Raw genomic sequence first — 15249 nt, 5'->3', positions numbered from 1 at the left:
AAAAAAAATGGTTGTAGGCCCAGTTCCAGCCTGCGGTCCTTGGGCCTGGTGGTGCCGTGTTGGGGGCGGGGGGGCACATGGTGCTGGGGCTTGAACCTGGGGGGGCCTCCCGCCCGAACGGCCTCAACTCTGCATCTTGACCCCAGCCTGAGGCGCCCCGTCACCCCTTCACCAGCCCCAGGCTGGAGCTGCTACCCCTGGCCCTACCTCCCTGCGCTTTCTCTGTGCCTTCGTGTGCTGGGTGAAGCTCTTGGGCTGTTTGCAGATCCGTGCGCGGGAACTTAGGGGTTCTGGGTCTTCTCGGTGCCCCAAGCCTTCGTGTGACTGATGCACCCCAGGTGTGAGACGCGCCCGAGTCAGATTCGAACGGGGCGGATTCCTGAAGTGGGCCAGACGCAGCCCTTCTGGGCGTGGGAGTGGGGCGGGGGTCTGTGACTTGGAGGGTCCCGGGTACCACGCAGGAAACAGCAGCCAGTGTTGCTGCTTCTGCCCGCCCCGCCCCGGGGCCACCGCTGTAACCAGAGGTCAGTCAGCCAGGTGACCTTCCGCCTCAGGCGGGTCCGAGGACTCAGATGATAACCCGTTTGCCCTCGGCCGGCGAGGCCAGTAGCTAGGCGGGACCTGGCGGGAGACCAGGGCGGAGACAGGCGTGAGGAGAGCAGGGCTCCTTGCACTAATTCCGGGGGTCACCGTGGGCCGGGGGAGGCGGCTCAGTGGCTACTTCGAACGGGATGGATTCCTGTTCCTGCGTGGTCCCCCATGAGCACCGCTGGGAGTGACCCCCCGAGCACCAAGCTGGGAGTAGCGTGGCCATGGAAGACAGGCCTCCCCAAAGGAGCTCCCCCCGGCCCAGCCCCCGCACCTGGGCCTGCCCTGCTGAGCCGCGGTGCTGACGGGGCAGGCTCTGCGTCTCTGCCCTTTCCTCGCCCCCTCCCCGTGCCGTGATTCCCTGTCTGGGTTCTTTGATTCCCGGCTCAGCGGCTGGTTCCTCCCGGTAGGGCGACTCGCCCACAGATGCTCAGCAGTGTCCCTTAATCCTTGTGGTCGGGAGCCGGAAACGGAGGCGGCGGCTCCGGCCCCGCCTCTGCCACCAGGCTTTGGGGAGATCACACGGCCCGTCTGTGCTGGTTCCTGATGAGCTGCATGTGGGCGCGGGGACTCCTGCCCGCCCAGTCGCCGCCGTGACGAGTGACAGCCTCAAAGCGGCCAGCCGGTTACACGGCCGGCCGCCGTCCCGCTTTCTCCACATGGCGGAGAGCTGGCTTCTGGCCATCCAGCGTTTGCCCCCAGCGGTCCACTCCGCGTCCTGATGCGACAGACACAGCGTGGGTCTGGGGTCTGCAGCCCCGGGTCCTGGGGAGTGCCTGGTCTCAGGGGGGACTCGGGTGCACAGGGCCGGCCAGCCTGGGCCTGGACACTGCCGTTCCGGTCACTGCTGTGGAGTGCACGGTCCACTGTCCAGTCCTTGCCGGGACTGGCAGGAACTCGACCTCGCACCCCTGTCCCTTTATGCTCCTGGACCCAACGTGGATTTTCAGCTCCCGGGGGCACGGGCTCTGCTCACCTGCTCCCGGCGCTGCCACACCCAGCTCTCTCCACACGCCTCTTCCCCGAGGCTGTGTGTTGTGTGTGTTTGTGTGTGTGTGTGTGTGTGTGTGTGTGTGTGTGTGCTGGGGGGGGCCTGATCAGGGCCTGGGGCCGGGCTGTGTGGGGTGTGTGTGTGTGTGTGTGTGTGTGTGTGTGTGTGTGTGTGTGTGTGTGTGTTGGGGGGCCCTGGTCAGACCAGGGGCTGGGGCCGGCCTGGGGGCACGCGGGAGAAACCCTCGAGCTGTTCCCTCCGCTTAGGCCCAGAACCAGGCCTGCCACTCTGCTCTCTCCACCTAAGGGTCCCGGGACGCGCGTGGCCGTCTCCACCCGCCGAGCAGGCCTCGCCCGGGATCAGGGTCCGGGGGGCCTGCTGCTCTGAGCTCTGCCCCCAGCCCCTGCTGCCTGGGCTGACCGCAGTGCCCCGCAGGTGACCAGCAGCTCGCCTCCTTGGCGGGGTCGTGCCAGAGCCAGGCCGGGCCACGCAGACCCCAGGGATGCAGCCGGAGCTGGAGGAAGGCCCCGCCCCCGCCCGCCCTGGGGCAGCAGCTGTAGGAATAGGCAGCTGGGCCTCGGGGCTGGGGTCCCCGGTGACATGGGGGGGCAACACAGGCCTGCGGCTCAGTCCCTCTGGGTGACCCGGATGGATGTGTCCCCTCCTGCCCGGTGCTGGCCCTGCCCAGGGAGGTGCTCTCGCGTCTGTCTCCCGCTATTTTCCAAGCGTCAGATTCTCTGCGCAGTGGCCGCGCCCCCTCGCCGTTCCCCCCCCCCCCCCAGACGCAGCCTTGGAGACCCGGCAGGAGCTCCTCCGCGTCCTCGTCCCGGGCCCCTCCCTCCGTCTCCTCCTCTCCGTCCGCCCCCCGCCCTCAGACCCTCTGCCCTTCTCTCGCTGCAGCTTCTGAATCGGAAGGACAAGACGACCTTCGAGAAGCTGGACTACCTGATGTCCAAGGAAGACAACTACAAGCGGACGCGGGAGTACATCCGCAGCCTGAAGATGGTGCCCAGCATCCCCTATCTCGGTAGGCGACTCCTGGCTGCCACGCGCGGCCCCCGCCCGTCCGTTCTTCCCCTCTGGACCTGCTCGGTGCCGTACTGACTCGAGCGTGTCCGGGGAGAAACCCCCAGCGAGCAGGTGGGCCCAGGGGGTGGTCAGGGCGTGGGTCCTCGGGTGGACCCCGACTGCTGGTGCCTTCCAAGGACAGGACCTTGGCGACGCCTTTCGCACTGGGTCGGTCTGCGTCTGGGCTTCAGGGGTCTGGGCCCTGGAGGGCCGCGTGACAGGGACAGGCCTCCTGCTCTCGAGGGGCTCGGGCTACTCTCGGCCCGCTGGTCTCCTCCTCGTGTGTGGAGTGTGTGTTTTGTCAGCCTGGTGCCAACAACGCTCTAAAAAGTGATGACTGATTTTTTTCTGGGTAGAGAAGAGACACGTGGTGAGTTGAAGGAGAGGCACTTGTCACCCCCCCCCCAGCAGGCCTCCCCCTCGGTCCGGGTACACGCAAAACACGCGTGTTTACTGCGAGCGCGTCCCGTGGTCACCTGCGATGCTGTGAGTGCATCCCGTTGGACGCGTCTCTCAGACGCAGTACTGACACGTGAGCGTTTCTCCGTTTTTGCTGTTAGCTCTGCAATGAACTTCTGGCGCATTGTTATCACCTCCCAAGAAGTTCTTGCCCTGTGGTTGTTGGGCCGACGCTTATTCCAAATTATCCTTTTCATGACGGTTTTCAGCTGCTCTCCCTGCTCTCCGTAAAGATTGCGTCAGTTGGTATTTTCACAGCAGGGTGCGGCATTTCATTTTCCCTCCATGCACAAACACTGCATATTTTCAGGAGCGATAGCACAGCGGGTAGGGCGTTGGCCTTGCACGCGGCCGACCCGGGTTCGATTCCTCCGTCCCTCTCGGAGAGCCCAGCAAGCTACCGAGGGTATCCCGCACAAGCAGAACCTGGCAAGCTCCCCGTGGCGTATTCGATATGCCAAAAACAGTAACTAGTTTCACAATGGAGGTGTTACTGGTGCCCACTTGAGCAAATCGATGAACAACGGGACAACAGTGCTTCCTTTTCTCCGTTCTTGTCAATCTTGGCTGATTTGATAGTTAAAAGTCTTCATTGACTTTGAGTTTGAGGGTTATATTTGTTTTATGGAAAAAAAAATATGTCTTTCTATGATCCGAAATAATTTTAATAACAAGAGGAAGCTAGAGTTCAGAGATGTGACTGTTAATATTTTCAGGGATCTAGGGTAATTTTTGTAAGAGAACTTTTGGGCAAACTTTTCATGCCTCCCCCCCACGCCCAAGTATTGTTTATTTGGATTTTTTAATTCTTTTAAAACCCTTGTGAGTTTACTTTTAGTGGTAAACTGCCCATTCAATCCACACTTTTGAAGTTGTTAGCACCAGGCGTTTTCCCCGCTTCCTGTTTTTCTGATACAATTTTATATAGCAGTTTCCTGTTGATGGTGACCAGCCCCTGTTGGTGGTGTGGGGTACCCCCTGTTGATGGTGCAGGGGTACAGTCCTGTTTGCTCCGCAGACCTCAGAGTTGGCATCTCCTCGTAGCATGAGTCATCTCTTGCCAGGAGGCCTCAGTGTCGGTCTTCCCAGCCTATCAGAGGTGGTTTGCGCTGCTGGCCTGCCCTCTGCTCACTTCACTGTGCCTCACAGGTGCTGTTCTCTGAGACTAGGGTGTTTTTCTTTCCAGGTGACAACCCTCTGAGACAGGTTTTCTTTCTATATTTTTTCTTTTTGGGTCACACCCGGTGATGCACAGGGGTTACTCCTGGCTCATGCACTCAGCAGTTAACTCCTGGCAGTGCTTTCGGGACCAGTGGGATGCTGGGAATCGAACCCAGGTCTGCCGCGTGCAAGGCAAATGCCCTACCCGCCGTGCTATCGCTCCAGCCCCAAGACAGGTTATCTTCATCCTGCTTAGAACAACGTGGTGTTGGGCTAGAGCCACAGCACAGCAGGGAGGGCTCTTGCCTTGCACGCGGCCGGCAATCCCCGGCTCCACATATGGTCCCCCAAGCCCCTCCAGGAGTGACCCCTGAGTGCAGAGCCAGGAGTAACCCCTGAGCCTTGCCAGGTGTGACCCAAAACAAACAGAGAGAAGGGCAGTGGTGTACAATGGGTGGTCTCGTCATTGGGTGAAATCGGGAATTTCTGCTCCTCTTTTGTTTTGTCTGTTTCCCTTATTTTTTTTTTGTTTCTCTCGACTATTTTAGTTATGAGTTCATTTATGTATGTGTGTGTATACAAATAAATATTGTTTCACTTCGGTATGAAGAACAAAGCATCTCATTTCCCTTGGCTTCTGCTTTTGCTGCGTCTTCCGTGTCCAGCTCTGCTGTCTGGTGGTCTCAGTAATTCTCTGCAGTGTTCCATAGTTATTAATTTTTTTAGTCTTTCATTATTATTTTTCTTTTTTTCTTAAATTCTTATTGAATATGCATGAAACAGACCATTACAAAGCTGTTTGTGATTGAGTTTCAGTCACTCAGCGCTCTGACACTTATCCCTCCCCCGGTGCACACCTCCCACCACCAATGTCCCCCACCCCTACGGTCTCCCTCCCACCATCCCCCATGCCCTCTCTAGCCTGCCTCTATGGGAGACACCCCCTCCTCTCTCTGTCTCCTTTTGTGCATTATGGTTTGCAATAGGGGTACTAAGAAGTCAATGCGTTTGTTCAGAGCATCCAGTATTTTTATCAGGAAGGTGAGGCTGGAAGAGCTTTTTTAACTGGGTGGCAGCTTTGGAGTGTGGACCTGATTGCTGAGGCTTCCGGAAGTGCGGGGCAGTGGGGGGAGGTAGCCTCTCCCGACCCTGAGAATGTCTGGAGATTTCAGCCACAAAACCTGCATATCTGAATTTCGAGCACAGTATTTCTTGGTGCGGTCCATTCCAAGATGGTGAAGTCCAGCCAGGGGCACAGTAGCGATTTTGGGTGGTGGAAGCAAGTAGCTGCCGGGCACTCTGCTTGGGTGGGCTCCAGGCTGACCTGCTGCCCCTCCGATTTACCCTCGTCTGTTCAGCCATGTGCGGGTCCAAGAGGAACTGCGGCTTTTGATCGCTTTCAAGATTATTTCTGGGTCTCTGAAGCAAGGCCGGTAGTAGAGCTTACATGGTGGCATTGGAGTTGGTTCATGGGGGCAGTTGCCCAAGCTTCCAGGAGTATTGGGAAGTGGGGGGAAGTAGCCCATCCCAACCCTAAGAAAGCTGGAGATTCCAGTCACAAAACCCATATACCCGAATTTTAAAAAGGTTAATATCTCAGGGAGGTCCATCCCCAGGTGGTGAAGACCGGCCTCGGGTATGGCGGTGATTTTGGATTGTGGGAACAAGTGGCTGCTGGGGGCTCTGCATGGGCAGGCACAGGCCATCCTGCCCCCCTCCGATTTGCCCCAGTCTGTTCAGCCATGATCAAGATCAGCTGAAGTTTTTGATCCCTTTATTTATGGGTCTCAGAGCCAATACATAAGTTTGTTTAGCTAAGCGGGAGGTGGTTTGCGGGTGTGGCTCCCACATACCTAACTTTTGGCCATAATTTCTCAGGAAACTTGGCCCCAAGTTGTTGGGACCCAGCCAAAGGCACTGTGGCAATTTTGAGGCATAAGAAACCCTGAAGGCACCATCAGGCAGCTGATGCACTCGCCCCACAGGCACAGGCTGACCTGCTGGTGGCGTTGCACCCCCTTCCCCAGTGCCAGTGTTTTGTCCGATTATTATTGAGAGCAGTGCATTTTTATGGGCTTGCATTTTCCCCCAAACACCTTTATTGAGATGCTGTTGATACGTTCAGGTGTCCACTTGCAGTACATTTGCAGTTGTGCATTCACCACCATGATCAATTTAGGACCATTTTTATCACTCCAGGAGAAACCACCCCCACCCACCCCCAGGAGTCACCCCCAGGAGTCACTCCCTTTTCCTTCTAGTCCCCCGACCTCTCACTCTCAAGCTGAGGTATCCGCGGATGGACCTTCTCCAGAGATTTGCCTTTTCTGGGTGTTTCCTGCAAGTGGGGCCATGCTCTGAGTGGCCTTTTGCCACTGACGTCTTTACTTAGTGGACCGGGCTTCCGCGGTGCCTGGGGGAGTGTGATCGTTCCCTTTGATTGCCCCCTGATTCTCTACTGCATGGAAGTGACTAGTTCATGGCATGGATTGATTAGTTCATCATTTAATAGACACTCGGGTTTTCTCTACTTCTCGAGTATTGTAAGAAACAGAAACACGGCTGTGAATTACCTGGACTGTAGGATAACAGCCTCAGGTAGTTTAGGTTTATTGGGTTGCTCCCATCACAGTGCTCCCTTTCCTCTGTGCTTATTTGTAACTTCTTTCTTTGTGCTCTGTTGACTTGTAAATATTGTTTTTCTCTTCTCCTTGAGTCCTTTGCATAGTTTATTCAGAGCCACGTCCTTTTGTATGGGCACAGGAAGACAGTAGCTTTTGTAACCTGGGAGTCATTTGACTCTACATGATATTTTCCTCCTGGGCATCTGTTCTCTCGACCTAAGCCTCAGCTGCCCCTACTTCCTAGCACCCCCAAAAGCAGGGTCCCAACGAGGGCCGGGACGGACCCAGGGCAAGCGGTGAGTTGTGTGCTACCCTGGCATCGAGATGGGCCTGGCCAGAGTGCCAAATGCTTAACTATAGGTTAAGAGCTTGGTCGTGAACAAATGCTGTCATGATCCAAAAAGTATAACTAGATTAGGACCATGCTAGAGTTAGGAATGATTCATCTGGTCTGAGCACTGTAGTCTGAGTCTGTGGCAAGACATTCCCTGGAGAGCTGCCCTATAAGCTTCAATGTATCTCTTACTGTGCCCATACAAAAATAACTAATGTTGATATGTTAATTAAGATGCAGGGAGAAGGGGAGTACCCCTAGGCTGTGTTTCCTTTGAACCTGGTGGGCCCTCAGGAAGGGCTTTCTTACGTTGATTTTGCTGGGTGTTACTAGGGCCCAGAGACACAAGTAGAGGGGAGAGACTACTGAAGAGGGAGAAGAATCCAGAGAGCCGGAATAGAAGAATGAGGAGCTAGAGAGGAAGAGTGCTGGGGAGAGAGAGGAGAGAGGAGAAATGGGGAGCTCAGAGAGACTGGAACAGGCGCGTGGAGAGAATGGAGTAAACAACAACTGATCAATCAACCGGCTTGGCCCTCGTTTCCTCTTTCGTCTGCCCCATGGCCTGGGCCGCTCCGGCTGGGCGAGTGGCCCAGGATCGACCCCCTGAACCTGGGCGGCCAACGGGGAGAGCCACCGGGGCAGGGCCTGGCAAGCTCCCCGTGGCGTATTCGATATGCCAAAAACAGTAACAACAAGTCTCACAATGGAGACGTTACTGGTGCCCACTCGAGCAAATCGATGAGCAATGGGATGACAGTGATACAGTGAATTTTACTTTTATAAAATTGTTTACAGGGATTTATTGTATTCTTTTTTTCCTTCTTTTTGGGTCACACCCAGCGATGCTTAGGGGTTACTTGATACTCAGGTGGTGCTTGAGGGACCATATGGGATATGGGGGATCGAACCCAGGTTGGCTGCATGCAAGGCAAATGTCCTACCCACTGTATTATCGCTCCAACGCGATTTATTGCGTTCTTATTCCAACACCAATCCCACTGCCATTACACCCTCCCACCACCGTTATTTCCAGTTTTCGCATGGCCTCAGATGTTTACTTTGGTTTTGAATAGGTGATATCCATTGCTGGGTTCCAGAAAACATTTTCACTTTGTTGGTTTTTGTAAATGTCTCCAGGGTAACGGAAATGAAGGTGCCGTGTCTCATAAGGATTCATAATCATCTTATAGAATTCAGAAATTCAGACGATTTTGTTTCCCCTAGCGAGTTGGCCTCCCAAGGACAGACACATATGTCAGAACCCCCCGAATTTCTTTTTTTTTTTTTCGCTTTTTGGGTCACACCCACGATGCTCAGGGGTTACTCCTGGCTTTGCACTCAGAAATTGCTCCTGGCAGTGCTCAGGGGACCATATGGGATGCTGGGGATCTAACCCGGGTCGGCCACGTGCAAGGCAAACGCCCTACCCACTGTGCTGTTGCTCCGGCCCCAGAACCCCCACATTTCTGCTGTGGGTTATTTAGGCCTCAGAACTTTGGACTAGCTGGAGGCCCCTGCGTCGCCCCCTCCAGCCCTGCCCCCAGGTACAGTGGCCTGGGAGCCCTTTGTGACTTGCTTTTACTTCCGTGCGGCTGACCCCGTGAGATGTGTTGTACTCGCGTCACTGGGCCCCTGGCCCCGTGCTTTCCTGCTGCATTGTCTGAGGTGTGACCCTTGGGGACCGGCCGAGCCACTGCACCGGCACCGCCGTGCTGCCGCTGCGGAGACTTCCCTGTGTGGTTCCTGCCTCGCGCTGCCACTCCCGCCTCCAACCGGGCCGCGCCCTGCAGGGGCTTTGCCTCCTGTGCTCTGCCCACGGCTCCTCCTCCTTGAGGTCTCAGGCGTTGGGGGGGGGGAATCTTGGTGGTGCCTCAGGTGGGGAAGGCGGCCCAGGCTCTCCTGGGGAGGCTCCGGAGCCCCCCACCCACCCCTTCCTTCGGCTGCAGCCCGGAAGCCCCCTGGCTTTTCGACCCCGGGAGGCAGCTAGGACTCATGTCAGGTTTTCTCAGTGCTCTCTGGAGACACCGTGGCCCAGAGCCGTCCTGGGCTTTCTCTGGCCGGAGAGTCTGAGTCTAGGCCCAGCCAGACCCATGGCACAGCCCCCTCCTGGCCCGTCCCTTCCTGGGGCCGCAGTGGGTGGTGGTCGCCGTGCTGGCCGTCCTCGGGGCCCGGATGGAGCCCCACTGGGCAACAGACACACCGCCCGCACCCCGGGTCCCTGCACGAATGCAGCCGCCGTTCCTGGCCCCTCCTCTCAGCAGCGCCTTCCGGGAGGCTGGCTCGGAGCAGCGGCCCTCGGTGTGCCCAGGGCAGTGCCCGGCCCCTGCACCAGCGGGCGTTTCTCCTGCTGCATCCAAGTGGCACCTTGGCACAGGCAGCTCCGGCCTGCCTTACTGTCCTCAGCGACCTGGGGCATTCCTGGGGTGACCAGTGCTTGGCTGGGACCTGGGGCGGGGCCAGGGGCCTGCTGCGGGGGCAGCCGGGCCCCGCCCACAAGCCCGCAGGCCCTGGGCCAGCCTTTCCGCATCTGTGAGTTTCGGGCCTGGATTCCTTCTGGAAACCCCTCCTGTCCCGCGGAGGACTCGGTTACATAATGCCTGCAGAGCCGATGGGGGGAGGGGGGATATTTGAAATCACGTGTTTTCCCCAGGCCAAATCCTCCCGCAGGCCTTTCCCTGTGGGGGAGGAGGCGCTTCGGGTCCGACCCTGGATTTTGGAAGCCATCGGCCGTGACCTCAGCCGGGAATCGCCTTGCGGAGCTAATAATGGCTTGGGTTTTGTCAGCGATGCTTTGAAACCTCGCGGGGAGCTTGGTTCTGCCCGGGCTGGCTCTGGGGAGCCCCACGCGCTCCCGGCCATCTGTCCCCTGGCGTCCCTGCGTCCTCACTGGGGCCGAGCGGGGGCGGGGCTGAGCGGGGTGGGATCCAGCTTCCAGTTTCCACAGCGCGTTTCCTCGCCAGTTGGCTGCTGCCTGGGGCACCGAGTTTCTAGAAACCATTAAAAAAAGAAAAAATAGCACTGAGGGAAAGACTGACTGCATGTTAAGATTAAGATTCACTTTCGTGTCAAAAAGTTTCTTCGTGGCCACTTAGAAGCATCATCCTAATAACGTGGGAAATGGGTCAGTGCCTCGCAGCTTCACGAGACCAGAGCAGCTCGCGGGAATGCCCAGTTGGTGACAGGCAGAGCGGGCGAGGGCCGAGGGAGGGCTGATGGCCCAGGGGACACCCAGCTCTCCCTGCTGGGAACCCCTGTGTAGCTCTTGGGTCACCGCGGGACCCTACACAGTCTTGAGATCCTTCTGGAGGTGGCCGTCGCCCGGTCTCTCGTTTGGGAGGAGGGCGCTAGCTCAGAGACACGCTTGGTAAGTCGACCCGGACCTCCCTGGGAAGAAAAATAGTCAGTGGAGCAAACCTTCCATTTTTCCACAGTAAAAGAGGGCTGACTGCAAGAGCAGGGATTAGGCCGCTTGCCTCAGATCCCCTGGGGCCCCCCAGACTCCGCCAGGGGTAATTCCTGAGCACAGAGTCAGAAGTCAGCCCTGAGCACTGCCTGGTGTGGCCCCAGAATGAAAAATAAGTAAATACATAAAAATTAAAACAACGAAAGACTTAGGGGCCGGGGAGAGATCTCAGTGCTTGGGAGAGCATGCTTTTTCTGCGGTGGGGCCTGAGGGGAGACCCCGACACAAAATCCACTGCCCCCAAATACCCCCCGAGTGCCACGGGAGCCCCCCACAGTGGCCGGGCAGCTCTGCGCCCTTTGGCCAAGAACTGACCCACCCAGTCTGGTTGGCTGAGTATCTCCAGGAGTGGCCCCTGGCCCCTAAATGGTGCTTGGGAGGCCCAGAAGCCCAGAAAGGAAAAAGTTGGACTGACGTCAGGTCTGAACTCTGGAGGGCAAAAGGCGAGGCGAGTCATTCCCAGCTCCTGCACGCATCCCTGACTCGGGGTCCAGGGGGGTCTGGAGAGAGATGATCAGGGGGCCGGGGGATGGCACAGCAGGTAGGGCGCTGGCTTGCGTGCGGCCACCCCTGGCACCGGTTACTTACAGCCCCCCCCCCGAACCACCAGGAGGGATGGGAGTGAGCCCCGAACCCCGCCGGGAACAGCCCACCCCAAAACCAGTGTGGCCGAGGATGGCCCCAGAACAGTGGGAGAGGACGGCCCGGCCGGCCCTGAGGGTCCCTGCTGCGGGTCGCCAGAGGTCACGGGCCTTGCGGGGGACAGTGGCACTCAGGGCTGCAGTGAAGCGGAGGGCTGAGGGGATCTGGGCCCCGCATGTGAGCTGACAAGGAAAGACCCAGGGGAAAGGGAAGGGGGCCGGGGGGGCCCGGGGTGTCTGGGGGAAGGCCCCATAGAATGGCTGAGCCAAAGAGGTGGGGGTGAGGGAGCGCCCGGAGCCCACTCGGCTGCCTGTGCTCGTTTGTTGGAGAAACGGCTCTTGGTCGGGTCGCAAGCAGCAGCTGGAGTGGAGGGAGGGGCAAGGTCACGTGGGGCCTCCTCCTGGGGAGCTCGGGCCCAGGCTGAGTCATCTGGCGGAGGGACGCTGCAGCCACGGGACGGAGGGATGATAGAGCCACAGGGCAGAGGGATGATAGAGCCACAGGACAGAGGGACGATAGAGCCACGAGTAAAGGGGCACTGGAGCCACAGGGCCGAAGGATGCTGCAGCCAGGGGCAAAAGGGTGCTACAGCAACAGGTAGAGGGATGATACAGCCACAGGACGGAGGGATGATAGAGCCACAGGACGGATGGATGATAGAGCCACAGGGTGGAGGGATGATAGCGCCATGGTGTGAGATGATAGAGCCATGGGGTGGAGGGATGTTGGAGCCACAGGGTTGGTGGATACTGTAGCTATGTGGTCAAGGGATGCTGCAGCCACGGGTAAAGGGATACTGGAGCCACAGGGTGGAGGGATGATAGAGCCATGGGGTGGAGGGATGTTGGAGCCACAGGGTTGGTAGATACTGGAGCTATGGGGTCAAGGGACTGCAGCCACGGGTAAAGGGATACTGGAGCCACAGGGTAGAGGGATGCAGGAGCTGTTGGGGGGTGGGGATGCTGGAGCCCCGGGGTGGAGAGATGATAGAGCCGCGGGGTGGAGGGATGCTGCAGCCATGGGGAGGGGGAACGCTGCAGCTGTGAAGGGGCGGGACCCTGGCATTGCAGGGGGGAAGCGGGATTGGGGGAGGGTGCTGCATCCATGAAGGGGGAGGGTGACTGGTGTGACGGGGGCTCTGGAGCCGCACAGGGGCAGGGGTGTGACGCTGCCCACGGGCACCCGCAGATGACAGGAGGACCGTGCCCCAGAGCTGCTGCTGCCGTCTAGCACCTGGGGCCAACGTCCTGCCCCTCCCCGTGGCTCCAGCACCCCTCCAGCCTGCGGCTCTAGTCCCTCCCTCCCTGTGGCCCACCTTTAGGAGCCAGCCGCCTTCAGCCCCAGCCAGAGCACGTTCGAGTCTCGTCAGCCCCCCGGGTTCCCCTCGGGGCCCCCTCGGGTCTCCCCCGGCACTGCTGTCCGCCGTGAGATTGGAGTGTAGGGATGCAGCAACCACGGGGACAAGCCTTTCGTCACACCGCCCGCAGCAGGCGCCCCTGTTTATTGCTCTGTTGCCCCCATCTGGTTTGGGATGAAATCTGCCATCCCATAATCTCAGGCCTAGCTAGGCTTGGATGTAAATATCGTTATTCTGTTGCTGTTACTTTAAGGGACTATACTAAGGGCTTTGTAACTGACTTTGATACTGTTTCCGTTGACTAAGTTAATTTGCATATTCTGCCTATGTGGCTGAATATCGTTGGTTAAAACCTCAACCTAGTTAATAAAAGGGGGCTGAGCAGGCTGCTCTCCGGCAGGCCGCAACACAAAAAACTCCGGAGACAGTTACGTGATCCTCCCAAAGAACGTATATTTCTAAATGCCTGAGACTGGCTAGCTAAAGCTTACTGCAACATTGTTGCAACAGGAACTCCCAGGCAGAAGATGGCCAGATTGATCCCAGGGCCACAGGAAGTGGGGGCGGGGCGGTCCCCTCTCAGAAGCCCCTGACGGACAGAGGGGGGGGCGCCAGTGTGAGAGCTTGTGAGGAAGAAGGGTTCCTACAGACAAGCTGGCCCAGGCTCAAAGGGCCCAGAAGGGCCTAGAAGGGCCCAGAAGGGCTTGGGTACCCTCGGGAAGGTCCTCATGGAGTGTATGTTGGGCTTTAGCATGTGGTTCAGGGGAAGGGACAGACCCACTCGGGTCCACAGAACCTGTTGGGGAGCAAGAAGAGCCCATCCTGGGCCGGGGGGCCGCATGCCGAGGTCTCAGGCCATGCGCTCGTTAGAAAGCAGATGACAGACGCCAGAAGGGAGCCCGTGAGGTGGGCCCGGAGAGCCCGCCTCCCTCCCTGTCCCGCTGGTGTCCGTCTCTCCACACGCACCAGCAGTGTCCCGAGCCCCCGTGCCTCCTGCCCAGACAGACGCCTTCCGTGGGGCCCCCCCGGGCATGGGAGCACAAAGGGAACAAAGGGAGAGTCCCCCTCTGCCAGTGCCCACCGGGCATCCCCTCCTGGAATGGGGGCACATGTAGGACCCTTTCCCGGGATGTCTGCCACCCCCCCCCCAGTGATTCCAGATGTGCCCCGGGGAGGTGCCCACCCAGAGTCCCCGCCAGGACCTCACTCGGTGTCCGCGCTCTGTGTCCCCGCCGTCCCCATCCCCGGCAGGGCCCTGACCACAGGAAAGGCAGCAGCTGTGGGGGGCCGTGGGGGTCAGCCAGGCCACAGACCCACCCCGCCCCCAGAACGCTGCCTGGCCTCAGCCCGAGTTCCGGGCTCTGGGGGCGGCTTCTCGCTTTGGCTAATTGTTCCCATCTCTGTCCCTTGCTGCGGGCGGCGGGCGGCACTGTCCTTATCCCGGTCCAGAGTTCTGGCCCATCTCCTGCAGGCCAGCCCCCTCCCTCGGGGCTCCCTCACTCCCCAGAGGCGCTGTCAGCTGCGTGCGTGCCCCCCCGCCCCCCGCGCGCACACACACACACACACCCCAACTCTGGACGGAGCCAGGCTGGCCAGGGCCGTGGTGAGGCTGGGCCGGGGCAACCATGTGACCCGCTGTGACCACCCACCTGGGAGGCCCCGTCTGCTGGGGCGTCTGGGGTCATGGGTGGCACCCTGGCTTGCCGTGTCTCGGGCCGTGGGGGTCCGGGGAAGTGGGCAGCTGGCAGGCGTGTGCTCGCATGCTGTCTGGCGGCTCCAGAAATGGAAGTGGAAGTGGGGCACGTTCCCCCGCCCCTGGGTTAGCGGGAGCTGACACCTGGCCTCTGGGGACAGGCCTGTCCGGGGGACACAAGGTCCCAGCTGCCTGTGACAGCGGGGTGAGGCGGGGGGCAGAGGGAGCTTGGCCACCCTGGGCGTGTCCCTCCTGTCTCTGCCTGGTATGGGGGGTGGGGGTGACCACAGGACCCCTCCCACCCCGTGCTGCTGTGAGGTCCTGAGACTCCCTGGCCTGGCGCAGGGAAGCCCCCACGGGTGGTCCCCGGCCCCAGTGGCCCCCAGGGTGGGCTGTCCCTGCAGCCCTGTGTGTTCCAGGCTGTCCTGCGGGCACAGCCAGGCTCTGCAGTGACCCGGCCACCCGGGAGCACCCCCGCATTCTCAGCGGGGCTGGCTGGGGGCAGGGCATGGGGGTGGACGTGGGGTGCTCCGGAAGGCGCTGCTGGCCGCCTGCCCTTTGGACGCCTGCCCGGCCCGAGCCCCCCTCTGCAGGGAGCCTGGGGACCCCCTCCCCGCCTCCATGTCCCTGCGCCCTGCTCTGCTCTGCGGCCGAGGCGCGGGTATGGGAGGGGCTCCCCGCCTGCCCCCCACATCCTCGCCCGGGCGGGGGTCCACAGTGGCCTCGTCAGAGCTCAGGACTCTGGCAGGCGCGTTGCAGAAGCAGCTGAGCAGAGGCTTGGCCGTGCCAGGGCCGGGGCCAGCGGCCTCCGGGACACCGTCCAGGCCTCGCGCGTCCTGGCGCTGCCGAGGCCCAGCTGCGGCCGCTCG

General features: G+C 59.7%; 1 protein-coding gene across 5 annotated transcripts in view; it reads left to right on the top strand.

Annotated features, from left to right (window-relative positions):
- The window catches only part of RALGPS1 (Ral GEF with PH domain and SH3 binding motif 1), a 181825-nt gene that overhangs the window by 82799 nt on the left and 83777 nt on the right, over window positions 1-15249 (top strand). For all 5 annotated transcript variants that reach the window (XM_055124067.1, XM_055124066.1, XM_055124065.1 and 2 more), the window contains exon 8: window positions 2480-2606. In XM_055124067.1, the coding sequence (XP_054980042.1) occupies window positions 2480-2606 (127 nt within the window). The remainder of the gene's footprint in view (window positions 1-2479; window positions 2607-15249) is intronic.

This window comes from Sorex araneus, chromosome 1 (assembly GCF_027595985.1).
Source record: "Sorex araneus isolate mSorAra2 chromosome 1, mSorAra2.pri, whole genome shotgun sequence".
NCBI lineage: Eukaryota > Metazoa > Chordata > Mammalia > Eulipotyphla > Soricidae > Sorex > Sorex araneus.
Note: the sequence above shows the minus strand (reverse complement) of the source record. Positions and strands in the feature narration are given on the sequence as shown.